A 17210-nucleotide genomic window follows, 5' to 3' on the forward strand; every position below is an offset into this window, starting at 1 on the left:
GAGGTGTAATGGCAGCACCGCAAGGGCTCAGAATGGAATTGGGAGCTGGAGGACGAGATAAGGGAGCACTACCCCGAGTTATTCCCAGATGCAGCAAACTTCGAGGACGAGATCTAAAATAAGTGGGGGAGATTTGTAACGTCCGGTTCCTGGTATTTATTTTAATAAGAATTATTCATTTTTGCAAAGGGACTCGACGAGTTGAATACCCCAAACTCGTCGAGTAGGAATGGGATTTTTGGAAGCGGGACTTGAAGTCTACTCGACGAGTTGAGAAGTCAATACTCGACGAGTAGAGCTGCCAAAATGAAACACTAATTTTCAGGGTTTGCACACTATTTAAGCACCTTAATACTTCATTGGGACCTCCCTTTATCACCTCCTCCAGTCCAGCAAACCCTAATTCGTGATCTAGAGCCTTTTGAGTGTGTGTGACTGAAAAGAGAATGATTCTTTGGTATTTCCTTGAAGGAGTGGAAGCTAGAAGTGCTTGGTTAAAGGAGGAAGCTTTGGATCCAGAGATTTCGTTGTCCAAGCAGCCTTATTGAGGTATAAAGATTATACCTTGACTATTCATTTACTAGATCTCTTCATGGGGTAGTTTAGGGCTTTAAGGAGCATCTTTCGGAACCATTCATGGATACAAGCATGTTTTGGAATCATGACTTTAGATCTGGAGCCTTTGAGGGACTCCATGGCATAAAGGTGCCAATTTTATGGCCATGGGAATCCCATGCAACTTGTGAACCACTTTGTAGGGATTTTGAGCCAAATAACTGATGCATGGACGTAAAGTTAGAAACTCTACGTGATATATCGACCCTAGGGAACCAGATCTATGATTTGAATGCAGTAAGCCCGACTAGAAACGACTGTATAGATTTAGACTATGGGGGACTCGAAGAGTTGTTTATACAACTCGGCGAGTTGGGTCGTGGTCCCCCAACCTTTTCTGTTACTGAGCAAACTCGTTGAGTCTAGAAGATGACTCAGTGAGTTGGCCATGGTTTGGGTTATGAAGATTGAGGAACTCGACAAGTTCAAGGAGGGACTCGGCGAGTTGTGGGTAAAAGGTCCATACTATGCTATGAGGATGAACTCGACGAGTTCATGAAAGGACTTGACGAGTAGGATCGAGATTTCAGGGTTTTATGGATTTTGGAACTCGACGAGTTGATGAACCAACTCGGCGAGTTGAGTCAACCAGGATGTTGACTTTAACTTTGACCATTGACCAGAGTTGACCCTTAAGGGGTTATGAGTATGAAAGAGTAATTAAAGTAGATTGTTGTGTGTAGGAGTTTAAGAGGAGTTGATCCCAGAGCCGAGGACAGTTCAACTACTTTACGACATTGAGGTGAGTTACCTTCCAGTAGAAGTGGTTCGAAGGCACCAATGTCGACCCACTAGTAAGAGTTATAGTAGAGATGATTGTCTTTGTGATAATTATCTGGTATGTCACTATATGTTATGATTTATGTGCTAGTATGCTATGATGTTATGTGATAGTGGTAGGAGGGGTAGGATTGACCCCAGTACCGATCGATAGGGTCGAAGGGGTATGCCAGCACCAGAATAAGCTGGGCAATATATGACTTATATGTTTATGTACTAGGATGCTATGTGGTAGAAGTAGGGGTGAAATAGTCTCCGGTACTGGTCGAAAGGACCGAAGGGGTAGGCCATCACCCTGATATGCTAGGCGAGGTACCACTCGACAGGACCGAAGGGGTAGGCCAGCACCCTGATATGCTAGGAAAGTTACATGTTGAAAGGACCGAAGGGGTAGCCCAGCACCCTGATATGCTAGGCAAGTTACCGGTTGAAAGAGACCGAAGGGGTAGCTAGTACCCGGATGTGTTAGACAGTATGTGTTATGTACGGTATGTGGTATGATGGGGGAACTCACTAATCTTTGTTCTTACGGTTTTTAGTTTTGGTTTGAGGTACTTCCTCTTCGAAGGGAAAGGAGTCGGCACGGTAGCAGCGCTACACACGCATGATTTTCTGCATATGAGATTCTTGGGGTTTGTACTATGACATTGTTACTATATTATGACATGCTTTTGAGACACATGATCTATGGTTTTTATAAAATGAAATAAATTGATGATGTTTTCTATAAATTGTTTTATGAATCATTATATCAAAAATGAAATTCTTGGTCATGATTTTTGGGATGTTACATCTCTCCTTCAAGATTACCAAAATACACATACAAAGCTCAAGAAGGCTCTAAATGGATTAGGGTTTGCTTTGAGAGATAAAAGTGCGTTGGAGGATGATGAGGGAATGAGCCTTGGGGAGATAATGATGCTTATAATGGGTCCAAACCCTAAAAATTAGGGATCCTGGTTCAGGAACGTATGCCTAGTGTACGCTATGTACGCCCAGCGTTCGTGAGCTCGGTCCCAAAATTACAAAAATGCCACTGTGGGCCATTTTGCAACATTTTTCATACACAATGGCTAAAATGCAATTAATCTTCATACTTTGGGTTAAAATTGAAAATAACTCATCATCTGAATCTTACAGTTAACCTCGGTCAATGACAACCATTTGCTTGCCACGTCGTGGTGCTCTTTCTCCATTATCGTCCACCTTTGGCCACCGCGTCATAGCACCCATATACTGTGTAGTGGAGTAAAGGTCATTACGTTTTTTTCTTACGAAGAAGTTATGTCGCGGTGTGGTGATCTATCCACCGCGTTGCGGTAGCTGCTTGACAACAACTCCTTGGTTGATTCCATTCCAACTTTGGGACGTTTTGTCCCAACTTCTAACGTTCATAACTTCTTCGTTTCTATCATGTTTTCTATGATCTTTATATCCACACGAAGGTGGGAACATACTCTACAATTTTTTTAATTCATTTCTCATTAACTTAATAGGGTCTTAATCTGTTAAGTCACAAACTTGGCCCTAAAAGCATAAAATTCCAATTTTACCCTTTTGACCAAAAATGCATCTTCTCATGCATCTTCTCATAATTGACCATTTTGCCCTTATGGTCAATATTTGACTTAAAGTCATATTTCTTTAAATTTTCAGGTTCTTACATAACCGATGATTAGGCCAATGACAAGTGACATTTATGCTAAGAACATATCGAATCGTAATCGGTTTGACAATCTGTAACATACAATTTTTACCAAAAAAATTTTCATTTTTAATATATAAAAATCTCAAGTGTTATAAAAACCAAGACAATGAAATCCTAGGTATATCAAGTACAATCATCCCAAATCAAAGTATCAAAATGTGAAATCATAAAATCTGTAAGTCGGAGTGTACAGTCAAGCCTTCACCTTTTCGCGATCATCATAAGTACCTGAAACACATATAATCCACAACTGTAAGCACAAATATTAGTGATTTCTTCCCAAAATATTCATACAACACATCATAATAAACAACTTATGGGTTATCAGCAACCGAGGGGATTATCAGCAATCCTAGTGGGCTAACAGAACGCCCTGTGGATTAACAGCACATTTTAGGGGTTATCAGCAACCCTGGGATTCTCAACAATCCTAAAGTTATTAGAAATTTAATTCAAATGTAATAGCAATAAACAATTAAGACCTAGTTGGTCATATACATAAATACCACACAAGTAAATGTAGTATGAATACTAGCTTGCAGACAACAACTAAACACAACAGCTCACACAGAGTAGACAGGTACAACAAGTCACCTAACAACAATAAAGAAATATCCCCTTCAGTCTATACTCTAAAACCTAATTTTGAGCAAAGGTCCATCAAGGTCAAAGTCAACGGTCAACCCTCCTGCGCCCTGCGTACAAGCTGCTCTATGCATGGTGTAGGACTCTAGATGGAAATGGGCCAAAACCAAGCTACTCCCTGTTGGGTTTTTATTCAGAAATCTGGTTTCACAATTGGTAAAAACGGCAACGGAAGCTTTAAAATTGTTGAATAAAACTAAAACTATTTTACCTACCAAGGATCTTTTGCAAGACTTTGAAAGATATAAACAACCATAGAAAGAAAAATGTTACAACCTTTGAAGACTTTGATTCTCATGGGAGATTGGAAGTTGATGAAGTATGGCATGAAACTTCAAGGTATAAGTTCTCTAGAGATATCCACCAACAATAAATCAACTTGAGAAGATGCTAGTCTTCTTCTTGTAATAAAATAATATCTTAAGCTCTTAAGACAAAGAAACTAGTTTGTCTTCAAAGAGAGTATTCAAGTATCATCTTCATCTTTATGTTCTTAACACTTTAAGAGACAAAACTAGAGAGAATATGGAGATAGGAAGCACAAAATTTCGTGGATTTTAGATAGTAAAAGAAGAAATACATGCAAGCCTTTTAGTCATCTTAATCCTAGTCCTTACCCATTGAGTCTTGATGCTTTAATACACCATGAATCTAGCAACAAAAGGCTATAAGTGTAAGAACATGGCTTTATGATTAAATAAATGCCAGCATGTCTTCTTTACCCTTTATTGTCTCCTTGATAATTTTATAAAAAGAAGAAGCTAGTTTTTCTATAAAAACTCTTCTAATTTTTATAACTTATAAAACATATAAATCCGTATAGGACAAAAACCCCTTTTGGTCCAAAAAGATGTACATTACATAATAAAGCATACCTTATGATATATTATGATATATTTTGATACTTAACATTGAAAATTAATATTTTCATGAAATAAATAATTTCCAATTCATTACAACATATATATATTTATTTATCAAGAATCAAATTCTTATAAATAATATATTTTCATCAAGTTGTTGTTAGTGTGACCATATAGGATCATATATTATTAGCAATATCATTATATAATGACTCTTGGGCATACAAGATCTTTCACTCCCAACGTAGAGGAATTTACGCCCCGCACAGCCGACTGATTGTCAAAATTTCCGTTAAGCTCTTAATACAGAAAGTTAGCTCCTCAAACTTCCAGATATAAACCAAAGGAACGTCCCACTGGATAAAGTATCTAACTTTATCCTTTTACATGCCATCAATGAGCAATAAAACCAAACCCTAAGTCCATGAAGTACATTAATGCTCAATATCTCATGCATGGGGTAGATGAGAGTGATCAAGCTCTCATTTTTATGACTCAAAAACCTCAATAACATCAGGAAATGGTCTTTAAATGGTATGGAGTAATCTATACTCACCAGAACCAAAGTTATGGGACAAAAAAACATATAAATCCAAGACTAAATAGATCTAGCATGAAAGAATACCAAGATGGGAACTTTATACCTTTTGGAGGTGGAAAACAAGATGAAGGATATGGATCTACAAGGATTAGAGCTCCTAAGTGCTTCTCCAATGGTCTTTTCCTTCAAAAGTGCACACAAGAACACTTTAAGACCTCAAGATTCTCACAAAAATGGCTAGGGTTTCGAAGGGATTGGATAGGATGATGGAGGTTGGGTACGAAGAGGTCCTCAAGGAATTAGAGCCTTTAAATGGGCTCACAACCCCGAGAATTAGAGTTTTTGATCCTATGTATTATGCTTTGTGTAGCTCAAATTATGCCCAACATAAGTCTTTAAGTCCCCACATGAATTCTTCCTCCTACGCTTAGCGTAGGAGGCTATCATACGCCCCGTGTAACACCCGTTCCAAGTATGAGTTAATTTCTGAATGTTAAACTTTCATGTTTGGGTGGCCACGGCGTGGCAATGTTTTTATGGTCGTGGGAATTAAATGACTCGCCACAGCGTGGCCATAGGTGCCACGATGTGGCAACTGTTTTTGGAAGAAAACCTCATCCTTGGGCTTTGGGCCTTATTTAAAGGACATTGTGGCTGGGGTTTCGTGATCATTCAGCCTCCATCACCCTTTCAAACTCAAAAACCCTAACATTAGCCTTCATTGCATTTGTGAACTCATTTTTGTACTTTTGGTGATATTTGGAAGGAGAAGGAAGCCTCTGGTGTGGTGATTTACCTTGCAAGCATCATCTACATCTTCTAGCATATCTACTTGATCATTGTGAGTGTCCAAGACCCAACATTTTCCTTGTTAAGTTGCTAGAGCTTTAAATTTTGTCCCTTTTCTTCGTGTCTTGATGAGTTTGGGTGGTTAGATCTCATAAAGTTTGCAATTTTATGAATCTCCAGACCATTTAGAGTATTTGATGCTTTGGATCTGAAGTAGGAATGAGTTTTGGTTTCATGCATGGAATTTTGGTAATAAAGCCCTTGTTTTGACCTAATAGGAGTTCAAGACATGCATTTGACATGCATGTTTGTAAAGCACAAATTTTTATGTTAATAATGATGCTAAGAACCCTTCTACACTTGATGGACAGGACCTTCAAGATTAAGTTCTTAATGATTAAGCCATGTAATGTTTTTGCCCTTTTTGGACCAAGGAGTCTAGATGTTGATCTCTTGGAGAGTCTCAAGGGATAAAGTTGGAAACTTTATCCATTTAGACCATAGAATGGACCAGATCTGAGCTTTGGAGCTCTTAGAATCGAAGAAAACAGTTTAACCCATTAAGTTGTTAGAAACCCAGTGCCCACGACGTGGCCTTAGGTCACCATCGTGTGGTGACTTGGAAATGCCTCGTCTGTTTCTTCATTTTACTGCCACGACGTGGCCAAGGATGGCCACGACGTGGAGACCAGCTGACGGTTAACCTTTGACTTTTGGCCGTTGACCGTTTACTTTAACAAAGTTTTACTTTAGGTCAAATGGAGTAATTTGAGTCGTAGATTGAGGCTTGTTCCCTGTTTAATGTATATGTGACCTGTAGAGCTGGTATTTAGAGCAGTGATCAGTTCATCTATCTTCTAGGCTTTGATGTGAGTTTTCCCCACTGTATTCGTGGGTCGAAGGCACCAAAGTCGGTCCACTAGGTTATGTATCGTGGTATATAGGATGTTGTTATGCTGGTTATATGTTAGATTGGTAGATCTGTATGATTATATGTACTTGTTGGTTATGTATTTATCTGTTGCATATGTTAAGATAGTGCAGGTGGGTTGAGGCGGTCATGTATTGTGCTATAGGCCAACAAACCCAAAGGCAATCCAGTCAGGAGACTGTGGGCCGTAGGCAATTCATTTGGGAGACTATAGGCCAGGGGTAATCCATTTGGGAGACTGTGGACCCAACATGCATGTTGTATATGTTTTGTGGTGTGGATATTTTGGGGGAACTAATTAAGCTTCGTGCATACTGTTTGATTTCATGGTTTTAGGTACATAAGATAATCGGGGCAAGGCGAAGGCGTAATCGTACACATCCTCCTGCTGATATTTGTCATTGAGAGATTTTGATACTCTGATTTTTATGGCTATGATTTGGAAACAGTGTTTTGTATAACTTATGGTTTATGAAAATGGTCTTGAAAAATCAAAATTTTTACTATGATTTTTGGGATGTTAGACATAAAAATGCAAATAAAGCCAAATTAATCCAATGAAGTTCATACATGCGGATTCGGTGTTACACAATCGGGATAAAGGTCCCGTCGCAGTCGATGTTGGGGTGCTGACTCTTCCCGTTACCCACCAAACGTATTTTGTATCTCTCAATAGTACCATCAACCTTGTATTTCATTTTAAATAACCAAATAGAACAAACAGTATTTTCCATTAGAGGCCTCAAAACAAGTACCTAAGTTTTGTTAGAAATAAGAGCATCAAATCAATCCTTTATGGCAATGGTGCAGTTAGTGTAACGAAAGTAATGCAAGTAGGATTTGGGGGTTGATTACTCGGTTGTGGTTTGAAGGTTTAGCCAAGCGATGCGTTTGGTGATACCACGTTCTGCATGGTGACCATAAGATAAGTATGAGAAGTGGTAGGGTTTGAACTTGGGTGGGAGGGGGTGAGAGGTGGATGTTCGGTAGTGGGGTGGGTTGGGTAGGATTCACGATTTTAGGCGGAGAGGGTGGTTTCGGTGTTTCAATAAATTGACGAGAAACTAAAGATGTGAGGTCCTTATAATCAAGGAAGGTTTATGGTAGGAATTGGGTGGGAGTCGAGGATCGAAAAGTAAATGAGGATTCGTCAAAAATGACGTTAAGATGTGATATTTTTATGAGATGAAAGGTCAAGAAATCGGTATCCATGATAGTTAGACGAGATACTTAGACGGGTACCTGAGGAAGAGACAAGTTGTGAACTTTAGAGCAAGTTTATGCGGTAGATACATGGGTAACATAAGCAACATAAGCACCCGTATACTGTGAGAATGAGGGGCGTTTCTTAAATTGTTTTGTGAATGGTGGTATCGCGTTCCCAATAGATGTGGATGGGGTAAGGTGATAAAAGGTTGGCATAACATTATTAATTATGTGAATGTGTCCAGACATTCCATTTTGTTGGAAGTGCGGGCGCTTTTATGTTAGGTTTTCCCATTAATGATTATTCATCATTAAACGGGAACAATACACATGCATTTGGGCCTATACTGGGCTAACTATACAGGAGAGTAACTAGGCTATACTAACATAGATACAACGCAATGTAAACACTAATAAAAACTTTCTGAAGCATTAATCTATTTTGTATGCAAGAAAAACATTGCTAGACTGGTTGACGACCCACGGACCTCAGTTGTATCTAATGTGCATAACTTCGTCTCCAACACAATATATGCGCAAACACGCTATACTCGTAGCTACTAAAATCAAAGCAACAAATGTGGACGTAACTTTCAACAACCAAAAGAAACAAGTTGTTCACCAGATTCTTCAGGGAAAAGCTGGTCGATAACATATTTAAAATCAACGTTTCATCTCACAAGTGTTGCTGTGAATGAAAACTATAAAAACGTTAGACTTTTGTTCATATTTTCAACTGGATCGTCACAGGCATAAACACAAACACCTGCTGGAAGTGAAAACAAATTGATACAAACCACTAACAAAATAGAGATCAACGAACAACACCATCCCTAATTTCGTTTCAGACAAACAAACTGATCAAAAGGAAACATAATGTGGTTGATTAACCAAAACATTCAATTGCCAAAACAAGATAGTTTCATTTCAGTTCCAGAACTTTTCCACTACAAAGTACTTACATCATAGATCACAAAAACCAACGACACCCATGTCACAAAAGCTACGAACAGATAAACACAATCTAACCGCTAGTGAACTTAGTCACAGCCTTGGTACCTTCAGACACAGCATGCTTAGCCAACTCCCCGGGAAGTACAAGTCTGACTGCAGTTTGAATCTCCCTAGAAGACAGAGTGTGCTTCTTGTTGTACCTTGCAAGCTTAGATGCCTCCTGAGCGAGCTTCTCGAAAATGTCGTTGATGAAAGAGTTCATGATGCCCATTGCTTTACTAGAGATACCAATGTCAGGGTGAACCTGCTTCAAAACCTTAAAGATGTAGATCTTGTAGGTCTCGACTGATTTCTTGTGTCTCTTCTTCTTCTTATCTGCTCCGGCAGCCGATGCGTCTTTTGGGAGTTTCTTCTCTGCCTTGGGCTTCTTCTCCGCTGGTACCTTCTCAGCTGGTGCCTTTTCAGCCACTGGTTTCTTTCCGGCAACTGCCTTTGGTGCCATTGCTACTGTTAGAGTTGAAGTGAAAATGGAAATTGGGAGGATGTGTTTGTAGAAGAGGAATACGAAAGCTTGGATGTGTTTGTTGATGTACTGGGGATGTGTTTATATAGGCTATGTAAAACTGATTTGATTGGTTGGATCAAACTGACGCGGATAGTGATTACTGGCCGTTGGTTTTTAGAGCGCGATTGAACGGTGGATGTAGCGGATCTCGAAATTTTTAAAGAGGTTTCAATTTCTGGCGGTAAAATCTTTTTAGAACTTAAATTAGAATGAAATTTAAAACTTTTAAACATATGTGCTGATTATTGGTTCGAAGCATCTACCCATCAAGTTTTTCTTATATTTGTTGGTTTACTCTTTTCGAATAAATTTACATTCATTATTTGAATAAAAACATTATAATAGACTATTTAAAGAAGTTTTGCATGTTGTATTTTTTTTCACTAGCTTTATCTTTAAAAATATTATAAAAAAATATCATTCAAATGAAAATGTTTCAAGATATATATCAAAAAATATTTACATCATATTAATTTGAAACCTTCGTAATTTTTTAACTTTCAATAAATTACACATTGTTCTCTAGATTAAAATTTGAGGAGTGGGAAGGGAAATAAAGGTAATGACTCGTCAATAGGTTCAACAAAAGTTTCTTCCTCTGGTTGAGTGCTAGTGTTAGAGGTTCCTTCATCACTTGCCTCTTGAAATTACGACCAAGATCCGATCTTATGAATTAAAGCAACCAATCGGAACCGAAACCAGACTTTGTAAAATCACAAGGATTTTAGTGCAAGAGTGTGCCAAAGAAAAAAGAAATAAAACAAATTTAATGTGTGGGATTTTGTGATATCAAAATAGATTGTTATGAAAAGCGGGTGGATTCTGGGCAACGATCTCTTCCTTCTGAGTCAATAGAGACTCCGAAGTGCTTATGTGGTTTCCCGTTGAAATACGATCATCAGTTTGTTGATAAACAGTAAAAGGCTTCGTTTATAAGGCTTAAAGGGTGGTTTCAACTACAAATTCCGAAACTTAACATAAGTTCGAAAATTTGCAAGAAGCACGTGTTTGACCAGTGTAGCCATAATTACAAGTAAGCTTTGGATATTCTTTTAAAGCGACTGGATATAATGGAAATCTTAAAAAAAAAAAACCTGGATCGTTTGGGAAGAAATGACTTGGGTTGAGAACATTTCATCAAGCTCACACAAATAAAAAAAAAATGAGATTTCGAACATGTAAAGGTACGAACCAAATGGCTTTATCCGTTAATTCAATTGGTAAAATAACCAGAACAAATATTTGTTCACCATCAATTCATTGGGTAAATATCTAGAACAATAAACTATTCACTGTCAATTCAGAAAATGTATTCGGAGTTTTGGGTTTTGCTCAAAATCATGGTGATACAAATTTCAAGATCATAAACACAGATGTTGTGTAACCATAAACCTCAGTGGTAATTTCTGAGAGTCTCAATGGTTACATTTATGACAGTGAGGTCGATGTAGAATAATAGATTGGGAGTTGAATGGTTGAGAGTTTCACGAAAATCATTTTGACAATGATTTTGCGATCATTAACTAGAGTTTTTGTAGCCCTATACCGATGTTCCAATAATCAAGGGACTATGTGGAAGTCGTGATAAGATATGGTAGAAAGAATTTTAACCGTCAGTTCCTTGTTGCAGACTCAAATTCAGAAATGAATTTCAATTCTTAGAAAATAATATTTTGGTTGTTTTTGATTTTTGAAAAGAAAATATGAAACTAATAAAATAATTTTGGAATTTTATTTTTCTGAAAAATAATGAAAATAAAGAAATGGACAAAAATAAAGAAAAGAACAAAAGACTTACAAAGAGAAAAGGTTCTGGAATCCTAATGAACTGTAACTTCAAAACCATTACGAAGATCGGAAAAAGTCGGAAGTGAACAGTGAATTCTGAACCATTCCGAAGCTCGAAACCGTTCGAAATGTGAACGATACCTCTGACGATTACGAAGTGGATTTCGGAACTAAGTCAGCTTCAGTCATTCCCAACCCTTGTAGAATTCGATTAAATGATACTAATGGTAATGCCTTCGTGAATATATCAGCCAACTGATATGAAGAACGAACGAAGTGAACTTCCACATTCTCATCTTCAACATGGTCCTTTATGAAGTGGTATCTCATAGCTATATGCTTTGTCTTGGAATGTTGCACTGGATTGTGGCAGATTCTTAAGTCACTTTCGGAATCGTAATATAATGGAATTCTTTTCATATTGATTTCGTAGTCTCTTAGTTGATTCTGAATCCAAACCACTTGCGATATACATTGTAACATCCCAAAATTCAAGACAAAAAATTTGAGTTTTATTTAATTTATTATAAAACCAGTGGTCTGAACATCCATAGTGTTAACTCAATTCATAATAAAAAACTAGTATTTCAAATAATTAAACATGTCATAGAAAATTATTATCAGAGTACAACTCCCACAGATCTCATAATGCGGAAATAATAGTGCGATGCGTTGCGATCCTGCTGGCCCTGTTCCTTTTGAAAAACAAGTACCTAAAACCAAAAGTGAAAACTGTAAGCACGAAGCTTAGTGAGTTCCCTCATCATACCACATAATCACATATCATAAACATACCGTCAGGCATATCTGGGTGCTCGACCTACCCCTTCGGTCTCATTCAACCAGTAACTGCCTAACATATTTGGGTGCTGGCCTACCCCCTTCGGTCTCTTTCAACTGGTAACCGCCTAGCATATATGGGTGTCAGCCTACCCCTTCGGTCTCTTTCAACCGGTAACCGCCTAGCATATCTGGGTGTTTGCCTACCTCTTCGGTCTATTTCAATCGGTAATAGGGGACTATTTCACCCCTACCACTACCACATAATATCCTAGCATATACACATAAATCACATACTGCCTAGCATATATGGGTGTTGGCCTACCCCTTCGGTCTTTTTCAACCGGTAACAGGGGACTATTAAACCCCTACCACTACTGCATAATAACGTAGCATACTAGCACATAAAACATAATAGATAGTGGCATACCATACAATTATCACAAAGACAATCATCTCAATTAGCAATTAGATTTTATACCATGGTCCATAATCTATACTTGGGGTAAAATGATCATTTTACCGTTGGCCCGCAAGATACTTAACTAAGGCCCAAGTCCAAAACCAAACAAGTCCAAAACTCCAAAATCCATAAAGGCCCACTAATGGCCCAATTTTCTAAATTAGGCCCAATCCCTTACATGGCCTTTCCCTAAAGCCCGTTTACTTTTTCTTAATCATTATACATGTCCATAGCTAGCCCAATGAAATCCATGTACTTACAAGCCCATTAATGGCCCAATTTTCCAAATCGATCTCACACTCCTTATTGGGCCTTGTCCTAAGGTCCAATCCTTAATTAGCCCAAAATACAACCAATATGATAGTCCATTAGGTTCCAAGAATTTAGGCCCAAACAGATGGCCCAAACCCAAAGCCCAAAGTCCGAAATCCCAAACAGAGGCGTACGTTGGGCGTATCCTCGCCTCGCATTGACCATCTACGGGATGGTTGACTCTGTACGTGGGGCGTACCCGTAGAACTTTCAAACTACTTTTGTGACTTAATCAGTTAAGAGCGTTGCGTGTAAACTTCAGAGAACCACCAAATGAAGCTCTTAATGCATAAAGTTGGCACCTTTATGCACTTGCATGGTTCAAAGGGTCTTAATGACCAACTTAACCCAATAACACCCATTTAGAACATGCATGAAGGGTTTCTAGCCTCAGATATTGCAACTTTATAGGCTTATAACCTCTGAAATGCTAAGAGTAGCAACTCAAAGCTCCTGAAGTGGTGTCTATCCACTAGATCTTGCTCATGAGCCCAAAAAGGGACCAAAAACCCACATATTCATAAATAACAACATCTAGTGATCAAGATCAGAACCTTTTACCTTCTTTGAGCTGAAAATGTAGCAAGAAGTCCATATCTACAAGTCCTCCCTTAAACCACCACCTTGTGTTGAGCTTCCACTTATTGAAATGCACCAAAAACCACCCAAAATGCACCCATAAAGCTCACAACACTCTTGGATGAAGCTACCACTCGAAATTAGGGTTTCTGGCTCTGAGAATGAAAGATAGGTGCACCCCCTTGGACTTAAGGTACTTTAAATAGTGAGCCAACCCTAAAAATTAGGGTTTTGAAGATCCTGGACGTACGTTGTGCCTACTCCCTATACGTTGGGCGTACGTCTTTCGCACCCGCGTTTCACTTATCCATCACTACTTTGGGCGTACCCCAGCTTACGTTGGGCATACTCACTTGTTTATCACCTTTACATGCATGCTGAAATGCAATCTTTTCCCGCCCAGGGACCAAACTGGCAAAACCTTCAAACTAACATACATCACTCCCTCATTCTTGGTCCGTTTCCGACAAACCTTATATCCACAAAAAGGTGGCGAGAAGCCCCACGCTCCTAGAAACACCCCTGCGCCTTAACACCTTCCAAATAAAACCCAAAACCCTGAAAGAGCTCGAACTGCCACATTACCGATATACCACTTTGGCTTCAAGACACAACCCAGCTCCCGGATCACCTCATTTCCATTATCCATACTTAAATGGGTTTAGATCTCTCTATTCAAAAGGACCAAGCCTTATGATAACCTATCCTCATGCCACAATCCCGAATTAGGGAAGCGATTAAGGACAGGGCGTTACATACATGATGCTGCTGCGATGTATTCCGCTTCCGCTGTGGAGAAGGATACACATGTTTGCTTCTTAGATTGTCAACTAACGAGCTTTCATCGAGAAACTGACATCCACCTGATGTGATTTTTCAATCAAGACCACATCCTCCTAAGCTAACATTGGAGTACGCTTGCACAAAGAATCCAAAATTTGATGGATGCCATAAACCAAGAGAAGTGGTTCGCTTCAGATACCATAATATGTTCTTAATCGTCAACATGTGATGTTCTCGAGGATTCTCTTGAAACTTGGCACATTAACACACAACAAACATTATGTCAGGACGTTTGGATGTTAGATATAATAGAGATCCAATCATCTGACGAAACAAGGTGATATCCGCTGCTAGTTTATCAAGATAAGGAGTGAGTTTCGTTCCGAACGCCATATGGACTTTGACTTTTGAATCACCCACCATTCCAAATTTTGACAATAACGTCTTTGTGAAGGCTTCTTGATTGATGAATATTCCCTCCGAACTATGTCTTATATTTAATCTAAGGAAAAAGTTAATTTTACCCATATAAATCATTTCAAATTTTGTTTCCCTTCATTGTCGGAATTCAACAGTTAAGTTGGGATTAGTTTATCCGAAAATAATGTCATCAACATAAATATGAACTATCATTAAATGGGTACCCTCCTCCCGAAAGAAGGTATGATCAACATAACCTTGATTAAATTTATATTGTTTAAGAAAACGATTCAGAGTTTCATACCATGCCCTTGGAGCTTGTTTAAGACCATATACTGCTTTGTCCATAATATAACAATGTTTCAAAAAAAATTCGTTCACAACACCTGGAGTTTGTTCAACATAGACTGCTTTTTCAAGTTCTCCGTTGAGAAATGCACACTTCACATCCATTTGATATGCATCAAAGTTTCAGATATAGTTCAACTTTAAAGCCTTTAACACAAGAATATGGATCTTCTTTCATCAGACCAGGAAAGCAAGACAGAGGATATATATAAGTTATATCATTATAGACATAAGTATCTTCGTTTATCTTTCCATCTGTAAATTGTTTTCTCATTTGAGAAACAATATATGGTCCTTCAACTGATACCACATCAACCATTACTCTCCACAGAGATGAATAAATATTTTAACTTGTGTAATCTTTCTTCTGCATCTTTGTAATAGCTGTCGGATTTGGTGGATGATTGCATAATGAAAGTTTTTTCTTTTTCTTCTTTTGATTTTCGTGGTTTCTGAAAAACGATTTTTGACCTTGTATGAACAAATTTAAGAACAAAAAGTTCTAACCTGCTATGATAACTTGAATGTATCAGAAAAACCCGCTCTGATACCAATTGAAGGTTTGTATCGATTGGATACACTAAAGTATGAACAATGAACAACAAACACAAAACAAGAAACAAAATGATCACAAAGATACTTTCACTAAGAAAGAGGGTTCTCACAAAGAGAACGGATGCACAAAGCAATTGGCACAAAGTCGTCACAAAGACAAATTAGGGTTTCACCCTAATGTTAGACTATATACTATACTATTATAGAGAATCCTGTCAACCAAGGGATTGCATCCTATATACATATAAACTAATATGGTATATAAGGAATGGATAAGACCAGATCTTCATAATACATCTTCACAAAGTAGATTTGATTTGCTCCATATTCGGATATTAGCATCAACACATCATACGCTGATCAGAGCATCAACTTCAACGAGTCTTGCTGAGCAGGGTATTAGTAGCAATGTTAGGGATTCATCCACTGATCAGCTTCAACTTCAACTTGTCACACCCCCAAACCAGAATGGCGGAAACATTTGGGGGTGGATGACTTCACGTAGTATCATAACAGTTGAATATTTGTAAAGAAAGTAAACACAACCATCATAAATATAAATCAAAAGTTACATTGTTGCATGTGATACATGTCTCCAAAAGAATATTACAATATGATGATTAAATAAGTTTTGAAAACTGACGCCTTAGCGTCCCTTCTCCAAAAGCTGATGTTTTACCTGTATTACTGATTCCCTGAGAAATACAAGTAGTTTTGAAAAAGTGTCAACAATTAAGTTGGTGAGTTCATAAGCGCTTTTGTACTAAAATTTGTATGTCTTTCGATAAAAATAACTGAACGCGTTTCCAGAAAATCCAATATTTTCCATGTATGTGTAGTAGTTTGAAAAAGTTCCAATGACTGAAATGCAATAGTATCTTTCATGCTAAAAATGGTGTAAGTGGATTTATACATATATAATGTAATTACTGAATGCATTTAATAGTCTCGTAAATCAAGATATTTCGATACTCCATGTGAGTTTTATAACCATGCTATTGACCCAGACTGCCTGTAACAACGTTCTTCAGGCGTTGCAGTGTTATGACATTTGTCACCCCAGACCTGCCGGTCTAACTGTAGCTAACAGTTTAGGTGCGGGATTGTCAATCCCGTATAGATCTATACACAAGTATCACGCTCTCCCTACAAGAGATTATGGTTTATAATACAGGACTTGAAATGCGTACTTGAGAGTACAGTGAAGCCGGATGTCTCACAAAACTTTGTATCAATAGATTTACGGAATGAGAAGACCACATTTCTTGTAAATGAAAATATTTCCTTTTTATAATGTTTACGTAAAGATGTCATGAATAACTTGTAAACTATACCCATTATAGTTTTTCGAAAGTGTGTTCCATTTGGTGATGAAACTCGGTGTAATACCAACTTTGCATGTAAAGTGCAACGTTGGTAGTAATGTTGTTTACATTTATAAACAAAATGTAGGTAAAGTATTTGAAACCATATGTAACGATGCGTATTTTAACATAAGTTTTTATTGTGTTTCACTTGTATTTACCCCCTTAAAACATGAAAAAGACGTGAAAATATAGGGGTATGAACTCACCTGGAAAGTGTG

General features: G+C 38.0%; 1 protein-coding gene across 1 annotated transcript; it reads right to left on the minus strand.

Moving 5' to 3' along the window:
* Window positions 1-8981: 8981 nt before the first annotated feature.
* On the minus strand, window positions 8982-9605 carry LOC145132374 (histone H2B.3-like). Its single transcript, XM_079067123.1, has one exon. It carries the CDS (start codon window positions 9532-9534, stop codon window positions 9103-9105), a length of 432 nt encoding a protein of 143 aa, XP_078923249.1. The 5' UTR covers window positions 9535-9605; the 3' UTR covers window positions 8982-9102.
* Window positions 9606-17210: the final 7605 nt, after the last annotated feature.

This window comes from Lactuca virosa, chromosome 8 (assembly GCF_052849685.1).
Source record: "Lactuca virosa cultivar CGN04683 chromosome 8, Lactuca_virosa_CGN04683_v6, whole genome shotgun sequence".
Taxonomy (NCBI): Eukaryota; Viridiplantae; Streptophyta; class Magnoliopsida; order Asterales; family Asteraceae; genus Lactuca; species Lactuca virosa.